Raw genomic sequence first — 17,908 nt, 5'->3', positions numbered from 1 at the left:
GGATGGATTATTTCAAGCTCCTGAAACGAAGGCCCACAGGAAGCAGTAAACACCTTAAAAGTAATTTTCTTTTCCAAATGCACTTTGACCTTGCTTTTACTAACAAATATAATATATACAGGGTCTATACAAATATAACTGACCCAGTACGTCCTTGCTGATTGAACTTGATGGGAGAGTGCTCACATACAACAACTATAATTAACACCACCATAAAAGTATTTATTGACTTGGCAAAGTTAGAAGCTTATAGAAAGAGTAAGGAATAGCTTACAACACTCATCTGAGATAATTAATTAACATCATCACTTTTTGACAACATGGTCTAGATTATGCATATTTTTATTGTGATATTTCTAAGGAATAGATCAAATGCATTTCTTGTATAGATGTGCTGAAAAAATCTAGCTGGGGAAAAGTATTGCCTTAGAGCAAAATTAACAATCAGCATTGAAGAATAGTGCAAAAAACACTGCTGAAAAATTTCCTCTAAGTCAGCAATTCTTACAAGTTTATTTTGTTAATAAACCCAAGATAAGTGCGTTCTTCTCACTTTTTGGGTATCTTAGGCCTCATTTTGAAGCTGTATTTTTGCTTAACCAGTAGCAGTGCTGCTTCCAGAAGGAGAGACGTGTATCTATAAAGAAATTTTGTTACCTTAATTCCTGTAGGCACCCTCCAGAGCTGTCATTACTGGCAAAACTTAATTATACCATGAGAGTCTCTGAACGACTGAACTGTCCCTACCTAATGCAATTGTTTAAAAAGTGTATTTTAAATATGTGCTTATAAACCAGTTAAGAGCTGTTCTGTGAGTATGACTGGGTTTCCTCCCAAACATAACAGTCAAAGCAGTTACAATAAAAAGTGCAGAATAAAATTATTAAAGATTTCACCGTTTTACAGTTTTAAACTGTGACGGTGTAGGTAAGCGATTTCCTCTTAACCTTATGAGAAAAGCTAAATTATTATGTCAGAAACTTGTACTGAAGGTAACTTCAAGTACATCTTTGGACCATCAAGCAAAGACTGCACAGATCCAGGTACAAATATAATTACTTTGGTAAAATAAAAGGGTAAGAACTAGAAGTAGTAGTTCTCCTGCACTAAGGCTGTTTGTCGGTGGTCCTCATAGGCCCTTTTGTCCTTTTCAATTTGGTTAAATAAAGACAGCCTGGCTTTCAAGAACACTTCTCCTAAAGACAGCCTTGACCTTTTCTTCAAGCTATTGCTTTGTTAACTGTAACAGAAACTATATACAAGAACTTGAAAATGCTGCGCTTTTCAGCCAGGTCTGTCACATACCATAGCTAATACTGCATTTAAAATGTAATAATGTGAAACTGACCCCCACCAAAAATATAGCAGGTTTTAAGGTTTATTTCTGAAATGTTGATATACACTGTATTAATTACAGATTTTTTTAAAAAGTTATTCTAGTAATGAAACAGGTTTAAGTTTTTTAATATAATGACAAAATTATAGATATGAAGATATCTGAATGTTGTAACAATTCTTTGTTGTCACGTTGCCATCCAGGTAATGGTGTTTGAGTCTTATTTCTGGCCGAGTTGGGACAGCTAAACATGAAGAGACAGAAAACCATTAAGTTGCTAATCTCATTCTTTCAGCCAAACTAATACCCAGTTCATACAGTAAACATTTCTGTCCTATAAGCTTTGGTTGTTTCTTACGGCTGAAAGTATGCTGGTAATAGACTATTTAATGCATATCCTCTGAGCTTCGCATCTTAAGATTTGAATAAATTTCAGAGGTAAAAGTGCAGCATACACAGTCAAGCCAACAAAAAAGTTAATTAAGCTCACTGAAGAGTTATAAGCTCCTAAGTATGATTTGTCTCCTTCAAGTGCAACAAGAATAAATTTAGTCCGTTAACATGTAGTCTTGAATAACTCTACATATAACACGTAGTGTTAAATAACTCAACAATAATTCTCCTCTTAGTAGGAAGTAAAACCATAGGTGGTGACAGCTCCTGAAGGGCTATTATTTGCTGACCACTGTGAATAATGTTTATTTTGCATTTGTATTGGAATGAGGCATAGAGAAGCGATGGCAATGGTAACGTTTTTAACAGCATTAAAAGACTGATTTTAATATAGGTATGGACAACCTCAAGCTCCCACTAGGCCAGTATTTATAAATAGCAAAATCTAGGTCAAAGGTTTCAAGATCATAGTTGAATAGCAGTTTTTAACTCATAAAAGTCTCTAGAATAGCCTGGAAAGTACCAAGAACAGAGTAATTGTTTTCTTCATTAGTTCATTGTTGCCAAAAAGGCCAATGGAATCCTGGGCTGCAGAGGGAAGAGTGTGGCCAGTAGGTCGAGGGCGGTCATTCTCCCCCTCTACTCTGCACTGGTGAGGCCACAACTGGAATACTGTGTCCAGTTTTGGGCTCCCCAGTTCAAGTGGGACAGGGAACTGCTGGAGCGAGTCCAGCGAAGGGCAACTAAGATGATGAAGGGCTTGGAGCATCTGCCTTATGAGGAAAGGCTGAGAGAGCTGGGACTCTTTAGCCTGGAGAAGAGAAGGCTGAGGGGAGACCTTATTATGGCGTACAAGTATCTAAAGGGTGGGTTGAAGGAGGATGGAGCCAGGCTCTTTTCAATGGTTCCAAGTGACAGGACGAGGGGCAATGGGCACAAGTTAGAACACAGGAAGTTCCGTTCAAATACACGGAAAAACTTCTTTACGGTGAGGGTGACAGAGCACTGGCACAGGCTGCCCAGGGAGGTTGTGGAGTCCCCTTCTCTGGAGATTTTCAAGACCCGCCTGGATGCAGTCCTGAGTAATGTGCTCTGGGCAATCCTGCTTTAGCAGGGGAGCTGGATTAGATGATCTCTAGAGGTCCCTTCCAACTCTGAAAATTCTGTGATTCTGTGATTAGGATTTATGTTAAAGGAATTATTACGAACTTGTTCAGCTGCACTACCCATGAACTCACATTGACAATACAGGCCTTCAAAAGTTAATTAAAAATAATGCCACCAAACCCCCATTTCAATCAAGAGAAAACACATAACAGTAAGTTGTATTAATCTTTCAATATTTTTTGTTTTAAGTCCATGGAGAGATGTAAAGGTAAGTCAAAACACAATTATAGAAGTAATAAACTCTGCAATATTTATCAAAGGTACCCACCTGTTTTATAAACTGTGTAGCATTAAAAAGTTCACTGCAGCCATACAGGACATGTTTGCCTTGTTTACCCTAAAAAAAAGGAAAGCCAGGAAGAAATCAAGTGTTTAACAGAGTAGCAGAAGTGGTTTAAACTAATTGCATATCAAAAAACCCTAATAAGTCCTACACTTTTGGCTGGAAAAAGAATAGTTGTTCCATCGGGGAAAAAACCCTGTAATTAAATTGAAGAGGAAAATGAGAGACCAGAGGCAGAAAGAAAGTGGAAAAAATGGGGCATTTTACACATTTCAATTCACTAGAATGCTTAGTTCTTTCATGTATCCACGAATGGCTCGGGGAAGATAACCTTCCTTGAGCAAACTCCGTCCCCTGAAATAAGTGGGCACTGCTCTAAGAACAGGAACAACATATTTACTGTTTCTGTTCTGATAGAGTCTGAAAACTTCTGTCTGTACTTCATTTCCATGTAATGATGGTGATCCAGTTAAACCCAGTGTTTTTGTAAAAGGATTCTGAAACAAGATGTTATGATGATTTCAATCGGATGCATAATAAACCTAGTTTGCAGTGAATGGTTTAACAGTATTAGCTTGACAGTAAAAAGGCTGCCAAAGTACTATGTTAGCATTTTGGAAGTGAAAATTAGTTTATTTCCAGTGTTGGGCTAATAATCTCACGGTTCCTCAAAGTTCAAGCACAGGCTTGAGAAATCTGTTCCACTGTTAAATTATTTTGCATTTTCCCATATTAGTTAGGTTAAACTTACTTATTACAGAGCAAAAGAGGAACCTAAGCATCGACAAAATGATTTTATTTCATGTATATTACCAACTGTGCCGTTTCAGCAGAAAGTAACAGAAGCAGATTCTACCAGTCCTTAGCTGGTGGTCACACGCTAACTGGGGAGATGGTAATCCTGGTTCAAGTCTTCATCTTTATTAATTTCGAGTGGTTTGTGATAATAAACTCCTCTCATCATTGAGGAGGATCTTGAGCTTGCATCTTCCCACATTTCAGGCCAGGTTTTTAAACCTTGATGTCCGAACAGGTCTGGTTTTGACCTAAACTGGTATTTTGACAGATTCTGCTTTCAGTAGTATGACTGAACAGCACTTGTTTCTGTCCAGTACCGACAAAAAATCTTAAATGATACAAATAATCATGAAATGGGACTGCTGTCTTTCAGGAAGCTCTAAGATACACATTCATGTACACTTCCAGCCTGTCATATATATTCTTCTAAAAGTATAATTTTAAGTAAAAGCATACACATTTTACAAGTTAATTACTTAGTCCATTCAAGAGACATATCTCCAAGTAATTGCTGGAGCCAAGTAGAAACCACTTGCCATTTAAAAAAAAAAAAAAAAAAAATTAGAACTCGGTACTCTTCAAAACCCAGTATTTTTTAATGACTGAAAAACTATGCTAGATTTAATTTTTTCGTGATAAATGATAATGTCTATCACAAGTAGATTGGAACAGATTATCAAATAGTACCTTTCTAACTATCTACAAAAGGAAATCAACGGATTTGCTAAATTCTTTTGTACAAACCAGTATGCTAGTCTCCTCTTAGAGGCTCCTTATGGCATGCAATTTTGATGACACATTTTCAGCATGTCAAACTGAACTTGGCCAATATATCTATTTTAAGGCACAATCTGCCTTACTGGAATTATAAATATTTGCTTTTTGACAATATGAGATAGTCCATTCTAGCACAGAACTGCAAATAATTGGATTTGAGGGTTCCTCTTAGTTCTCCTACAAAAAAACCCAGAAAGTCAAAGCTGAATGAACACTGCTTCCTGTTTTAGAAAGTTTTAAAATACTTTCTCTGTGCTTTCAGAGGCAAACTGGCAAAACAGATAGTGCTTAGAAAAATAAAGCAGTGAATAAAATCTTTGTGGTATCTGCTTGCAAGAACAGTGCTGTTGATTTTTCTCTTTTTTATTCTGGAGGAAGACTGATTGAGTATTAGAATAATTAATAAGCTACATCTGTTGAAACAGCAGACGCTGGAAGTGTACCACATGGAAAAGCAAATTTAGTTGGGTGTGCCTGTAAGAGTCACCTGGGAGTGGCAGACAAGTCTCTGTGGGGTGGGAGGTGGAATTAAGGCTGTCATTAACCTTTCTTGTTTATTCAAGAGCAATTGGCGAAGTGGAATATAGGTGAAGGAGTCCCTGGGAGTCTCTGCTCCCAGGAGGTCATCTCCCAGTGACCGAGTATGCAGTCTGACTGGAGAAACACACAGCACCCTGATGAAAAAACCTCTGTCCACAGGTTCCAAAAGAAGGAAAACTACATCCAACTTCTGACTCTCCCCAAGATCTAACATTACCATTCCTGTAGTTTTCAGTTCCTTCTGTCCTCTCCATCTGTTTACCAAATTACCAGAAACTTCAGCTTCCTGCCACTTTGTATGAAGTGCTGAGTGTTTAACTCGTCATCCCATAAACGCTCTGTATATACACATGTATACATACACAGCAAACCTCAGGCCTGTCAGTATGCAGCTACATATTAAAGAGGTGTATTAGCCTCTGGGGAATTCAGAGTTTTATTTTAGTAGGAAGTAACAAATATTCATCACAAATACACATGTTGTTGGGCATCTTCTAAACTGATGCGGCACCTGAAGTGGCTCTGGGTAAATTAAGGAGCGAGCCAAAAGTTTGACAATGCACTCTGCTACAGGCAGAGGCCCCACTGAATGCTGTAAGTAGTTATCAAGAATAGTGGTAAGTGCTAAGCTGAGCCTGAACAACTTTAACTTACATTCCTCTTCCTCTCCTTTCCCCTATCCAGACCAGCTCTGTTCCAAAATGGCTGCCTGTTAGAGGGGGAAAACAACTCAGCACACGCGTTCTGACTTTACATTCTTCAAGATTTACCTGGACAGAAAACTCTCATGTGCTTGTTTTGTGGAAGAAGTGTTTTTCAGTGATTAATGCTCCATATTTACTCTTTCGTGTGAAAAGCCTCAATCCAGTCCACCATGGGACAGGACACTTTTACGTGAACAAGGTTAAGATCAGGTATGCTGCTGCTCTTAAATTATTTACTACCTACTTCAAAATTTTATCAAGGTTCCTTTAGTATTTTTTTTTATTCCTGGAAAGTGCTTGAATCCCACCCCTGCCCCCCAGGAACTGCAACGATGTAGTTACTTTTCTCCATCCACTGATTTTTGGTATACGTGTGTTCTGCTAGGCTGGCCAGCTGGAACCAGAGAAAGGAAATCTATTATTCCAGCATTACACAGTTGGTTACCTATTTTCTTCTTTGTGCATATGACATCTCTTATGTTTTCTACACAGAATCAAATGATGCAGCATATCAAGAATGAGCTTCCATTAACTCATTAGGGAGAACTTTTAAATGGGGGTAAATAATAAATGCTCAGATACTGATGCCAATCTGATCTTTGCTTTAACAGACAGCATAGTATTTGCATTATGTTGGCTTCTGAAACAACAGACATTATGCTCAAGTAAGATTGTTGTTAAATAAGATACTGTTATCTGTAGGCCTTGTTTCAAACTGACTTCATACTGCTAAGTTGCATACAAAAAAAGCACTGTAGTATCTCTTTTGTGAGATTTATGAAAACTAGAGAATTCTGAGAAGTTCCTTACTCTGAAGGCTACGATATGCTACAGCTGCTTTATTTAACCACAGCAAACGAAAACTAGTAACAGGACTGTAGAACAACATCAACAGCCAAACTGACAGCATCTGACATAGCGGCACAGCGGCTAGGTTAATTCAGTTAGCTACATCTGCTGACAGTTTTCAACCATGACATTATGTACGAAGACAAAATAAAGCAGAATGCAGTTTATTTACTCAATTCAAAACTGCAGAATGAGCAAAAATAGCAGAAACAGTAACTCTTTGTTGAATTAATAATCCACATTTTCTACCGATTTCTTACATACTTTTCCCCAGACTCTGTATATAATAAGGACGTTACGGCTAACTTCATAGACTTAACCTTTTAAATACTAAATGTTAAACCTGGTTTCTATCAGTGAGTTACAGACTACAATCGACAGAAGTGCACATACCTTTATGTAGTCAATAAGATTTTGATACTCGATATAGTTGCCGCCTCCAACTACAAACACTATTGCCTAAAGACAACACAGAGAATCAGAGTATGTATTCAAATTCTTAACATTTCAGAAGTAAAATATATACCAAATCATCAAACCTACAGCAAAAATCATCCTAATCACACTGCAGTCTAATAAGAACTGGATAGAGAACCACTAGCTTCCTACCTGAAAGAAGGTAACAGAATAGTTTTAGTAGGATGCAGAATAGCAAGCTGAGAGCTTTTAATGTATCACTATCTTCCACTGAGCAACATTTGAAACATTCACAGTTTAAACAGGTTACTTTTTTGTGTGGAGATGTCTCCAGTGTCCATAGGAACAGTTAAAATATTTCCATGGATGCTTAAGAATTAATTCAGGACACGGATAAAATACTTCTGTTATAAAGGAATATACTTTTTCATTATTTTTCCCCATCCCACGTACTACTGGTAATAATCTGTAACATTTACAGGTAAAGGCCATCAGTATTTTCTGGGCTATGCTTAAAAGAGAACAATTAATGCATAGAAAAAGAAGAGTAAAGAGTTGCATCATTTTTGTTAACATTCACTATCCAAAATTGTTTGACTACACTATAAGAATTTTATACAGACCTTATGTTACTACTGACATTTTTGCTATGACCATCTGCTAGCCATATACACGACACCACATGGTATTTTTCTTGTTCAGGAGGACAATTAGGACATTTCAAGAGAAATCTGAGACACCTGTATATTGCCAAGGCAAAGATTTTGCTTATGAAACTTGGTAGTAAGATCAGATAAGTAAGACTTTTATTACTTGCAAATATTTATGTTGAAAAATACTGAAAGTTATTGGCATTTGTATAAAATGACAACATTTGTTGTTTTGCTTTTTTCCTTTAATTGCAGAGACCGGTTAAAATATTGTCACTTAAAGGAGTGGGCAACGCTGCTGTTTCAGGCCGGACAAAGGATTAACTCTAGAGAGCACTAAAGATCTGGTATGAAAATGGGGCTTTTAAATTGCTGAGTACCCAATTATGATATTAATAAATCCCTGTACTTACCTCCAGAAGAATCTTCTAGATTTTTTTTTCTCCAGTATTAGTTAATACTTACACAGTCCTTTGAAGACGAAAAGTCTTCTTCAGAATAACAGACTAATTATATCGAGTATTAATTATAATTAACTAAGTGGTTTTTGCAAACAAGACCTCTTGTTTTCTTAATCATGATCATCAAAAATGACCGGTACTTCAGGATTTATTTATTTTTAACACATGAACACTGAAAAGTAATTTCTACTTGACTTACCTCCTGGAATGGATTTTTGTTTCTTGGAACTGAGCTATAAAAAGAAACACAATCAAACTACAACTTAGATTTTGTTAGACATTAATATAAATATGCAAAATAAGTATCACGTACGCATCATGTTTCTGGAATGCTATATAATATTAGACAAAGATATAAAATAGAATAAGAATTGCTTTTCTGCATTCATTCTCCAAGTATTTTATTTAAATGACTTGTTATGGAGAACCCTTCATCCTACAGGGCTGAATACATGAGTAAAAAGGAGTTTTATTTCATCAGTTTTAAGTCTGTTGTTTGAATCGTAAGCTTTATGACAACACTTGTTTTAAAGCTTAAAAGCCCTAACTATAGTGCTGCTAGCGAGGAGCACATACAGTAAGTAAAAATTTTGTCAGCCTTAGCACAGTTCCTGACACTTACAAATCCTGCCTACTGGAATCTTAACTAGGTCAGCCAGTCAGTTTGCAGTGCCTGCATATATATACTTATCGATGCTTCAAAATCTCAAAAACTACTGTTTAGGTATGTGTTCTGTCAGGTGTCACAGCAACATTAGGATAAAAATGATTTAAAAAGGAAGAGGTAAGTTCCAGTTTGGGCGGCACAGGCTCTTCCTTTCCATTTGAATAGCCAGTCCTAGCCACAGGGAGGTAGCAGGGAGAGGGGGAGAAACCTCTTTTTTTTTATTTTTTTAATATGATATGACAAATCCACATATATTTTGCGTCATCCTTTCAGAGGGCCAGGCCTGTTTATACATGATGCAGGCGTTATACAGGATATAAAGATACTGTTTTGCTAAGACTGAATTACATTAATGCAGTTCCTACTCTATTTAAAACATAATAGGTAGAAACGCCAGTATTTCTTAAAACAGGAGTAGGTTTTTTAAAAAAAAAAGTCACTTTTAAATATAATTCCATTAATTAAACTATTTGATATTGTTATTTTAAACCAGTAATATTTTGTCAAGCCAGCTAACCTTTTTGCTCATCTACATAAATATTTGAAGGGACAATTATACAAACCCCTATATAGCTATATTACAGTTTTGTTCTCATGCTCAAATGATTTAAGGAATACAACTTGAGTTTATGTAAAAATCCCAAACAAGCCCCACACTAGCATTTAAAAGTTTTTCCCTATAATGATTACTATAGCTACACAGAATGGCACATTTATGAACTGCTGAAAATGCATATCTTTACATTGTTTAAAGCAAGATAAGAAATACAAGAAGTGGGTAAAAATGCACGTTTACATGAGAAAAACCCTTTGGTTTAATGAAACAAATCTTCACACTTTTGCACAAAATCCTCCACAAAAGACTATATATATAAAAGCATAACAAAACAATGAAAGTTGCAATTCAAAAGAAACATAAAATACTGGTAACTTTTTTTTTAATGCTTTCAAATACTGCTTATCCTTCAAATTATATAGTCTGTAATAATACTTTCCAATAAAACATATACATATTATCTGAAACTTGTTTCCTGTTACTATTTATGCTGTCAGAAATATACTTTCCATGATTCAAGAACAGACGAAGTAGGGACAGATTCTAATGCAAATAATTAAAACCAAGTCCGGACCTACTTTATCCATATTTGTCCTGTAATAAACCCCCACAATTAAATGAGCTGATTGCACAGCTCAGATGAAAATTATTTTTAGAAGGTATGTTAAAATTAAGTATCTTCTCTGTTTCTAGCATATTAGAGGTGAGATTATCAACCACAGTTATTGGTCAACGATTTAAAGCAAAAGATATACATTTATAAACTTCTAGGGTAATTCCTCTTCCTCTCTTTTATTGGTAAAATAAACTATACCCAACTGTTCCTTCGTATGCTCATGAATACAAAATGTGCACCTGCCTATACGAGAGCAAATGCAGTCAATTTTTAATGATTTGTTTTGCAAAGTTATTAACAAATTACTGAAAGAGGGTTGTACTCAAAATTTTAACTGTTTAAAAAGTGTTAAAGTAATGTTGGTGCACTATCCGATGACTTTTTCATTTAACAGTGAAAACCCACAAAGTTTCAAAGACGCCAAAAAGTACAACTGTAAAGAATTCTAACATTTATTATTGCTAAATATTAGTACACATTCCTGTGACTGAGCCGATGTAGATGTTAGCAGCATGTACAGTCACTGGAACAAAATATTTTTTTTCAGTGTTACAAAAATTTAACTGGTTGATACAATTTCCAGTTGTGAGTTCCTTCAACACCAACTGTCTTGACGTAGAATTAATGATTAAAATTAATTACTTGTAGTCAGCAAGTAAAATAAAAACAGATTTCTTAAGTTAGTCCTTTTCACAGGGTACAAGGAAAGAAGCAAAAGTCGTAATAAACTCACCTGTCACTGCCTCGTAGCATCTTGGGGTCAAAATACCGGTAGTCATCTGTCTCCTATTAAAAAGCATGTTTTTATCTCAAAAGATTGGAATTTTGGCCTACGAATTTCTGCTTGTTTCTATTACATTAAACCTCATTCAAACCGACGTCATTTCCCATTTAGCAGTCACATCATTCAAAATTAATTGTGGTGTCCAATAATATTTATAGTATTTGTACATAACTGAACCAGTACAGAATAAACAACAGTGAGAGCGCTCTGAAGGGTGCTATTGAGCTTTTTGTTTCTGCTTCATCTAAAATTGACTGTTACGCACTTTCCAAAAAATACATGGGTTGCATAATCAATCCCAACAGAAAGGCAGTATGCAGAAAGAAAAAATTAAGGTGTTACCAGCCTGAGAGGAACATCACATGGTTGGTTATAAATGCTAAAATTTTCCAGTTTACAGAGATCTGCTATTGATTTAATATTATAAAACAAAACACTTTTATGGCAATGAATGCTAAATACAAGATAGATCAAAATCTGCTACTGTTATGTAACTCACCCTTTTCATTTCATGATTTATGACTACTATTAAACCAAAATTAAGCTCTTGCAGAAGAAATGAGTTCCACAAGAATTTGAAAAGTGTGACTGTCTAAACTATAAAAAAACCTTTTTTTCTTCACACAAAACACTGAGGCGCTTCCAATATTTTTATTGGCAACAAGCAGGATTTTTGCCAATTATTACAGCTGAAAAACAAAACTTCTTAGTAACTCCTTCTGACAACTACTTGGCTTTCTTCTGTTTCTATACTACATTTTCACCCAGGTACTGTGAAGTTTAGTTTGTGGATAAACTGCACGCAGGACTACAGTTGATGTCATCTGGGTGCTTACATGAGAGATCTCTGTGTTTTGATGATTCTGTAGAGCAGAAATAATTCTTCTTGTGTAGTAGACAGATTATCTGGGGAATTTATTAGAGCTCACAAAGCAAAACTATCTCTAATACTGCAAAATATTTAGTATACGAGTGGTGGTTACACACGCAGAAAATAAATCTATTTGATATTAAGGACTTTTATGTAATTACATAAAATAAGTCTCTTATCCTCAAGTTTGGCGTTTTAAAAAATTTAATTTAGATCTAATTTCACACTGAACCTCTGTAAAATGCCTTTCTATGCTCCACTGGGAATTTCAACTGCATTTGTAAAGTCTGCCAGCATTCGTGATTTTGGCAGCCTCACACATAAAGGTGGTATAGCAACTCAAGTAACGAGTGAGCTGGGAATGGATAGATATTGCTAGACTAAAACTGAGAGGTATTTGAGAAATATTTCACTCGGATAAAGAGCTGCAGCTTCCCTGCTTGGTAGAATGAATTACAGATTAATGCCAGAGCTAAAATTAGAGTTAAAAAAAACAGTATTGCAAACATTTCCTCCTGAACGTATTACTGCTGTGTTTTTTTGCTGTGGGCTTGTGTAAGCAGACACATGAAAAGTGGTAAAGTAATTATTTTTTTTGTTTAAATACACTGTTCCTGCTAAAATCAGTTCTGAGGGTGCAGGGAAAGTAACGCTACGAGATTTTATTTGCCTTAAGAAATAGCTGGTCTGCCAACAAAGCCAACTTTATAGCAGTTTTGTTACACAAAACTGAATTTGTGACTTCCCTAAGTAATTCAAGAATAACACATACTTTTGAAATCATAAACGGAATTTTCAAGATTTCAAATTAAAACGGAAAAAGACCCATGGAAACATCCTTGCCTTTCAGTCTGTATTTGTTTTTCTGCAGAAGCAAACATGACTAGTTTGGTTTAAGGAAATCCCCCATTTTTAGAATTTTTCATTGTAATGCATGAAAGGTAATCATACGATATATCCTAAGCCCAAAAGATACCATACTCACTGAAAGGGACGAAATTAACCAAAATACAGTTCCGCTCATATATAACACAAGTAAGGTTTATCTACCTCTCAAGTCAATACAAATGTACATACTGTATTGACAGGTTTTGGGACTTTGTCATAAAAATATTAAAGGTTTACTTATCATTGATTGCCCTTCCTCAAGAATCAAACCATTTTGTGGAAGATACTTAAAAGAACATCCATAGTTCTACAGTATGTAGTGGTCAATTTCATATCTATGGGTTAAAATTTGTGTATAGTTGACAGTGTGATTTTTGTGTGTGTTAGGAACACTTAAGGTTTTAACCAATTCTATTTAGTGATACCAAAATAAAGCAACTACATTATTAGATTTATGAACAGAACATGCCTTTATGAAAACACAATCCCCAAAGCGCTTGCTTTGACCAATAAATGGTACTATTTAAAAAAAAAAAACAAGTAATGGATTACTTTAAGGTCATCAGTGAATGTTTCTGAAGAAATATTTCAAGAAAAAGTTAACTATAGTTACATAATGTAGACAAATTAAAAAAATTACAGGATGGTATTATTGCCCATAAAAACTGTTCTATCCGTTCCTGCTGCTGAAAAACTTGGAATGCACAGGTGTAGACCCGTTTGTCCTTCCTGGTAGCTGTCCCTGTGACACAAAAGCAGCAGCAGGGACAAGTAACATGTAAAGTGACTTACAGACAATCCTACAGAGTTTTGCACAGCGTATCATTCTGACTAGGTTTAAAATGTCAGCTGACAATAATATTTGTGAATGTTGGTGGTACAGGTTGTACATTTCATATATTTACTGTTGCATTATATATTTAGGCAATAATTTTAATTATTTATGTTCACTGTAATAATTGTTTGACTTCTCAATAATCTGTTATAATTTTGCATCACAACTTTTACCTGTACGTATGTGTCATACACTGCCCCCCGTGGTTAGTAAGATTCAATAAACTATAAAGGAGGTTTTTTACTATGTTGTAAAAAAATTAAAATATTAAGCCCCCCCCCCCGCCCTTTGTATTTTGCCTGCAGTGCAATAGTTTTTTTTATTCAGGCAAATAGAAACGGACCTCAAACACAGAAGATGAAGGGAGGTCACAGTGGTGTATTTCTACACATTGTCCTTTTCCAGATACAATTTCACTTCTGTTGAAAGCACAGCAGGTCTAAACCTGTTCTACAGTGACTCTCTGGCTTGCTTCTGTTAGCTGAAACTTACTCAGAAAGTTGCTGTCAATTTTCCTACAGGTTAGAATCATTCTTTAGGTTTCGCCTGGTCTCCTATGACTTGAAAAGTAGGACTCCCTGTTTTGGGCCATGACTTCCAGCCTCTGACATGGCAGTGAAACATGAGGCTGCTGTCTGACAGACTGGCTCAATCTCTGCTTTTTTCAAGTGAGAAGATCAATGTTTTCTCCAAATTATCAAAGTGGTCGTGGCTGTTTTCTGCTAACTGAAATGTGACAATATCAAGTCAGAAAAAAAAACCCGTATGACTTGTAAACTTTTCCAAATCAATTCCTAAACTTGTAGGCTGAGGAAGCTAGTGTTTGTTTTTTAAAAAATGGTTTGATTTTTCAGCTATTTGTAAGTTATCTGTAGTTTTTAATTTCACCTTTCTGTACTAAGTGTTCTGAGTGACCTCTACTGGTTGACTAGCTAACATTTGCCCTGTACATTTTTTCCAAGTCATGCAAATGGAGACAACAATCTACTGCCACTGAAAATAGTGTCAATTTCTTTGTTTGTTAAGAGAAAGCAAATATTGTGCTAACAATCATGACACATATTATCTACAAAGTGCAGTTTAAAAAAAGGCAGGATTACTTGCATGTTGATAATTTTCATATTTTACCATGATTTATCTCCCTTACATCTAGTTAATACGTGAAGGTGAAAGTGGACTAAGAACGATGTTTTAAAGCTACTAACCAGTGTGAGATATTAAAATTGTGTCTTCCTGTGTGATGCTGATGTCATTAAAAACAGGAGGACTGATACAATGTGGCAAACATACTAAGGCTTTCTAAATGAGCGTTAAAAGGTGATTTTTTTTTTTCAGAACATCTTACAGGATGTAAGAGTTCTGAAGGAACACAATACAGTAAGAAAAAAGACTGCTTTGACTATACATTACGTATAAAAAGACTTAGGGCTACTTTTAGCTGTAAATTCTAGCAAATGTCTTGACTATCTAGCTAACATTTAAGCATTTCATCTGAGTACATTTTCACAGAAAAAAGGGGAAAAGAGGACTTTTCTTGCACAAAACCAACTCTGCTTGCAAGCTGAAAGACTGCATGAGTACTAAAATATTTTTCTCTAAACAGCAAAGCTTTAAAGAGATGGGAAACAAAATATTCTCTAATGTACCTCTCTGTAACTACTTCAGTTCTGAAATTGCACTCTCAAAAAAAAAATCACCTTGATGCAAAGAAAATTTCAGCCCACAGTTTAACTTTTCGAATTTTAGGAGCAACAGAAACTCAGTATAGCACAAGAGTAATGGAAGCTCAGAATAGAAAAAGAACTCAAAACCACTAGTTTGAATGAGACGCAATAAATTGTCATTGTTTAGAAACTACTTTTATGCAAAAATATTATGAAATAGCTATGAAAGCGGTTCTATCCTTGAGTTAATGCGTTATTACATTTAACTGCATTATTGTGAAAAGAAATAGCCATGGAATATGACATATCACAGACTCAAGATTTCATTTGTTCCACCTCCTTCACTTCCATGTGAAGGCAGTTATACTCACAGGGTTTGACTTCATCTCCATCAGGTTGTCCAATATACGTGTGACTGGTAGATTCTGTAAAACGTAACGTGAAATTAATGGAATGCTGAAATGCTAAGAATTATTCACAGGCACGCTATTATTTACAGAATAGTCTACAGAGCACTTGAAATACTACTTTAAACAGTTTTCCACTTATATTTTGTAAAGGTTGAACATTTTTATCATCACCTAAATTACCTTTCTGTACAGAAAACGCAAACATCTCAGGAGTGGGAAATGTTAGCTTGGACAACAGATCTGAAGTATTAAACAGTCAAACCACTTTAGTTATAATAAACTGAGGGAGAATTTACATGGCAATGGAATTGTAAATGTGTCTTGTTGACAGAACATATCAAAAAAGGACATTCCAAAGGATGATCCACAAATAATACTGAAAAACGCTTAGTAAAAAAACAGTGTAAAACCCCGAATGACCAAATGAGAAGTAAGAAGTTAACTTTAGTAGAAATACCACAGACCTGCACCAAGCATAAAAACATGAGGAAGAACAGAATTTTATTTGGCTACCGCAAAACACCTGGAGAAGGAATTAAAAGCCAGAAAAAAAAATATCCTGAAAACATCAGCGTTGTGGCTTCTTACTCACTTGGAACCCAAAACAAAGCAAGCCATTTTGTGAAAAATAATACTAACTTTTTAAAGCCACACATGTTAAAAAAAATGACAAAATGTTTAATACAAGAAGACTAGGAAGTCTAATTTAGAATATAATTTTTATCTATTGACACAAGTAACATCTGAAGATCTCTCTATAAAATATAACATACAGGCAAGCTGCATAGTTAAAACCATTTCCTTAACTATATTTCACAACATACCACTGATTTATAAATATGTGCAATGCAACTTATCATATCTAGTCATAGTGAAATTTCCACAGAATTAATTTCATTGACTGCCCTATCAAACCACAGAAACAAATTTTTAAAAAATGTACATGATAGCCGATACTTTTCATACATAAATTATGTGTATAACAGCATGACTAAACAAACAACGTCTCTGATAAGACTACCTATGTCAAAAAGATGCACGCTTAATTAGATGTGAGATTTCATTTCATTTAGATCTGATATGCTCTATTTCTAAATTAAATTCGGGTTCTTCCACTAAGAATATAATATAATATGATGAATCATCCTTTTCTGAGGAATGTCGATGTCAAAATATTACAGAACTGAGATTTTTTTTAAGTGTCAACATTTATTTATTGCTATCTGAAGGAAGGGCATGTTGGAGAAAATAATGCATCCTCTACAGAGAAGCAGATTTCTGGGAACCACAATTCAAAATTTCAGTTACAACGAGTTCTACAACCAGTGTCTTTTTTTGTTGTTGTTTTTCTTTTGGGGGGCGTACATTGAAATTTGCATGCAAGTTATGCTCACAAATATTTTCTAAAGTTAAGTGAATATTTGAAGGTGGTCATGTCATTATAAACACACTTTGATTTTCAAGCACATTTCAAGATTATGTTCGCTGTACATTACCTATGTGGGAAAACTAGAAACGCTTCAATCATAACTGAACAGAGAATGAACACTTCCAGCCTTTCAATCACTCTGGAATAGGTGCATTTAATACATGCTGTTCTAAATAAAGACACAGAGTTTTTTTTTTTTTTATTTATGAAGGTCTAGTCTATTTTGAGTATTCCACAGCTGCAATTTTTATAATACCAAAATCAGCCTGAATTACACATACTGGAATCTAATTCCTTACAAATGGAGGTATTCAAAGAAAATCTGAACGTTACTCATTACTTGTCTAAAAACTGGAAGCTACGAAGCGATCCACCATCAGAAGCTGATGTTTGTTTTTTTTTATCGTACTGCAGATTTTATTAATATGACAGAGGTATTGAAAGTTGTTTTTCTAAACGTTCACAATGCTCATGTGGTAAGTTTTTTTCTCATGAGTTTTAAACTTACTTGTTGTTTCAGTACCAAGTTCTTCACTCCTTCCATTACAAATTGCGATCCTGTATTCATAACACGTGAAAACAGACTGAAAAACAAAATAAAGATTGTGTGTGAGACCTTATTTTTCTAATTTGCATTCTTAAGCTTTATGCTGACATCCAATTTCCATTAAAGTTGATGAGACATAAGTACCAAGTCATTCAATTTGTCATGAAATATATTCTTCAAACCACATGGCAACCAAGCATATGGGAACACACGTATAATCTAGCAGTTAGATCCTCACCTATCAACAGCAGTCTTGAGTTCTAGTC

The 17,908-nt window shown here is 35.2% G+C and overlaps 1 protein-coding gene across 1 annotated transcript in view; it reads right to left on the bottom strand.

The window, feature by feature from the left end:
* Window positions 1-1,356: 1,356 nt before the first annotated feature.
* Window positions 1,357-17,908, bottom strand: part of SCFD1 (sec1 family domain containing 1) — a 56,163-nt gene continuing 39,611 nt past the window's right edge. Inside the window, exons 19-25 of the mRNA XM_082485585.1 lie at window positions 17,604-17,679; window positions 15,628-15,681; window positions 10,948-11,000; window positions 8,575-8,608; window positions 7,241-7,306; window positions 3,165-3,233; window positions 1,357-1,580 (exon numbers count right to left, since the gene is read on the bottom strand). Coding sequence (XP_082341711.1) covers window positions 1,557-1,580; window positions 3,165-3,233; window positions 7,241-7,306; window positions 8,575-8,608; window positions 10,948-11,000; window positions 15,628-15,681; window positions 17,604-17,679 — 376 coding nt within the window. The 3' untranslated portion in view covers window positions 1,357-1,556. The remainder of the gene's footprint in view (window positions 1,581-3,164; window positions 3,234-7,240; window positions 7,307-8,574; window positions 8,609-10,947; window positions 11,001-15,627; window positions 15,682-17,603; window positions 17,680-17,908) is intronic.

Source organism: Vanellus vanellus (genome assembly GCF_965231255.1).
Source record: "Vanellus vanellus genome assembly, chromosome: 6".
In the NCBI taxonomy this organism is placed as follows: domain Eukaryota; kingdom Metazoa; phylum Chordata; class Aves; order Charadriiformes; family Charadriidae; genus Vanellus; species Vanellus vanellus.
This window is presented reverse-complemented; position numbering and strand designations above follow the sequence as displayed.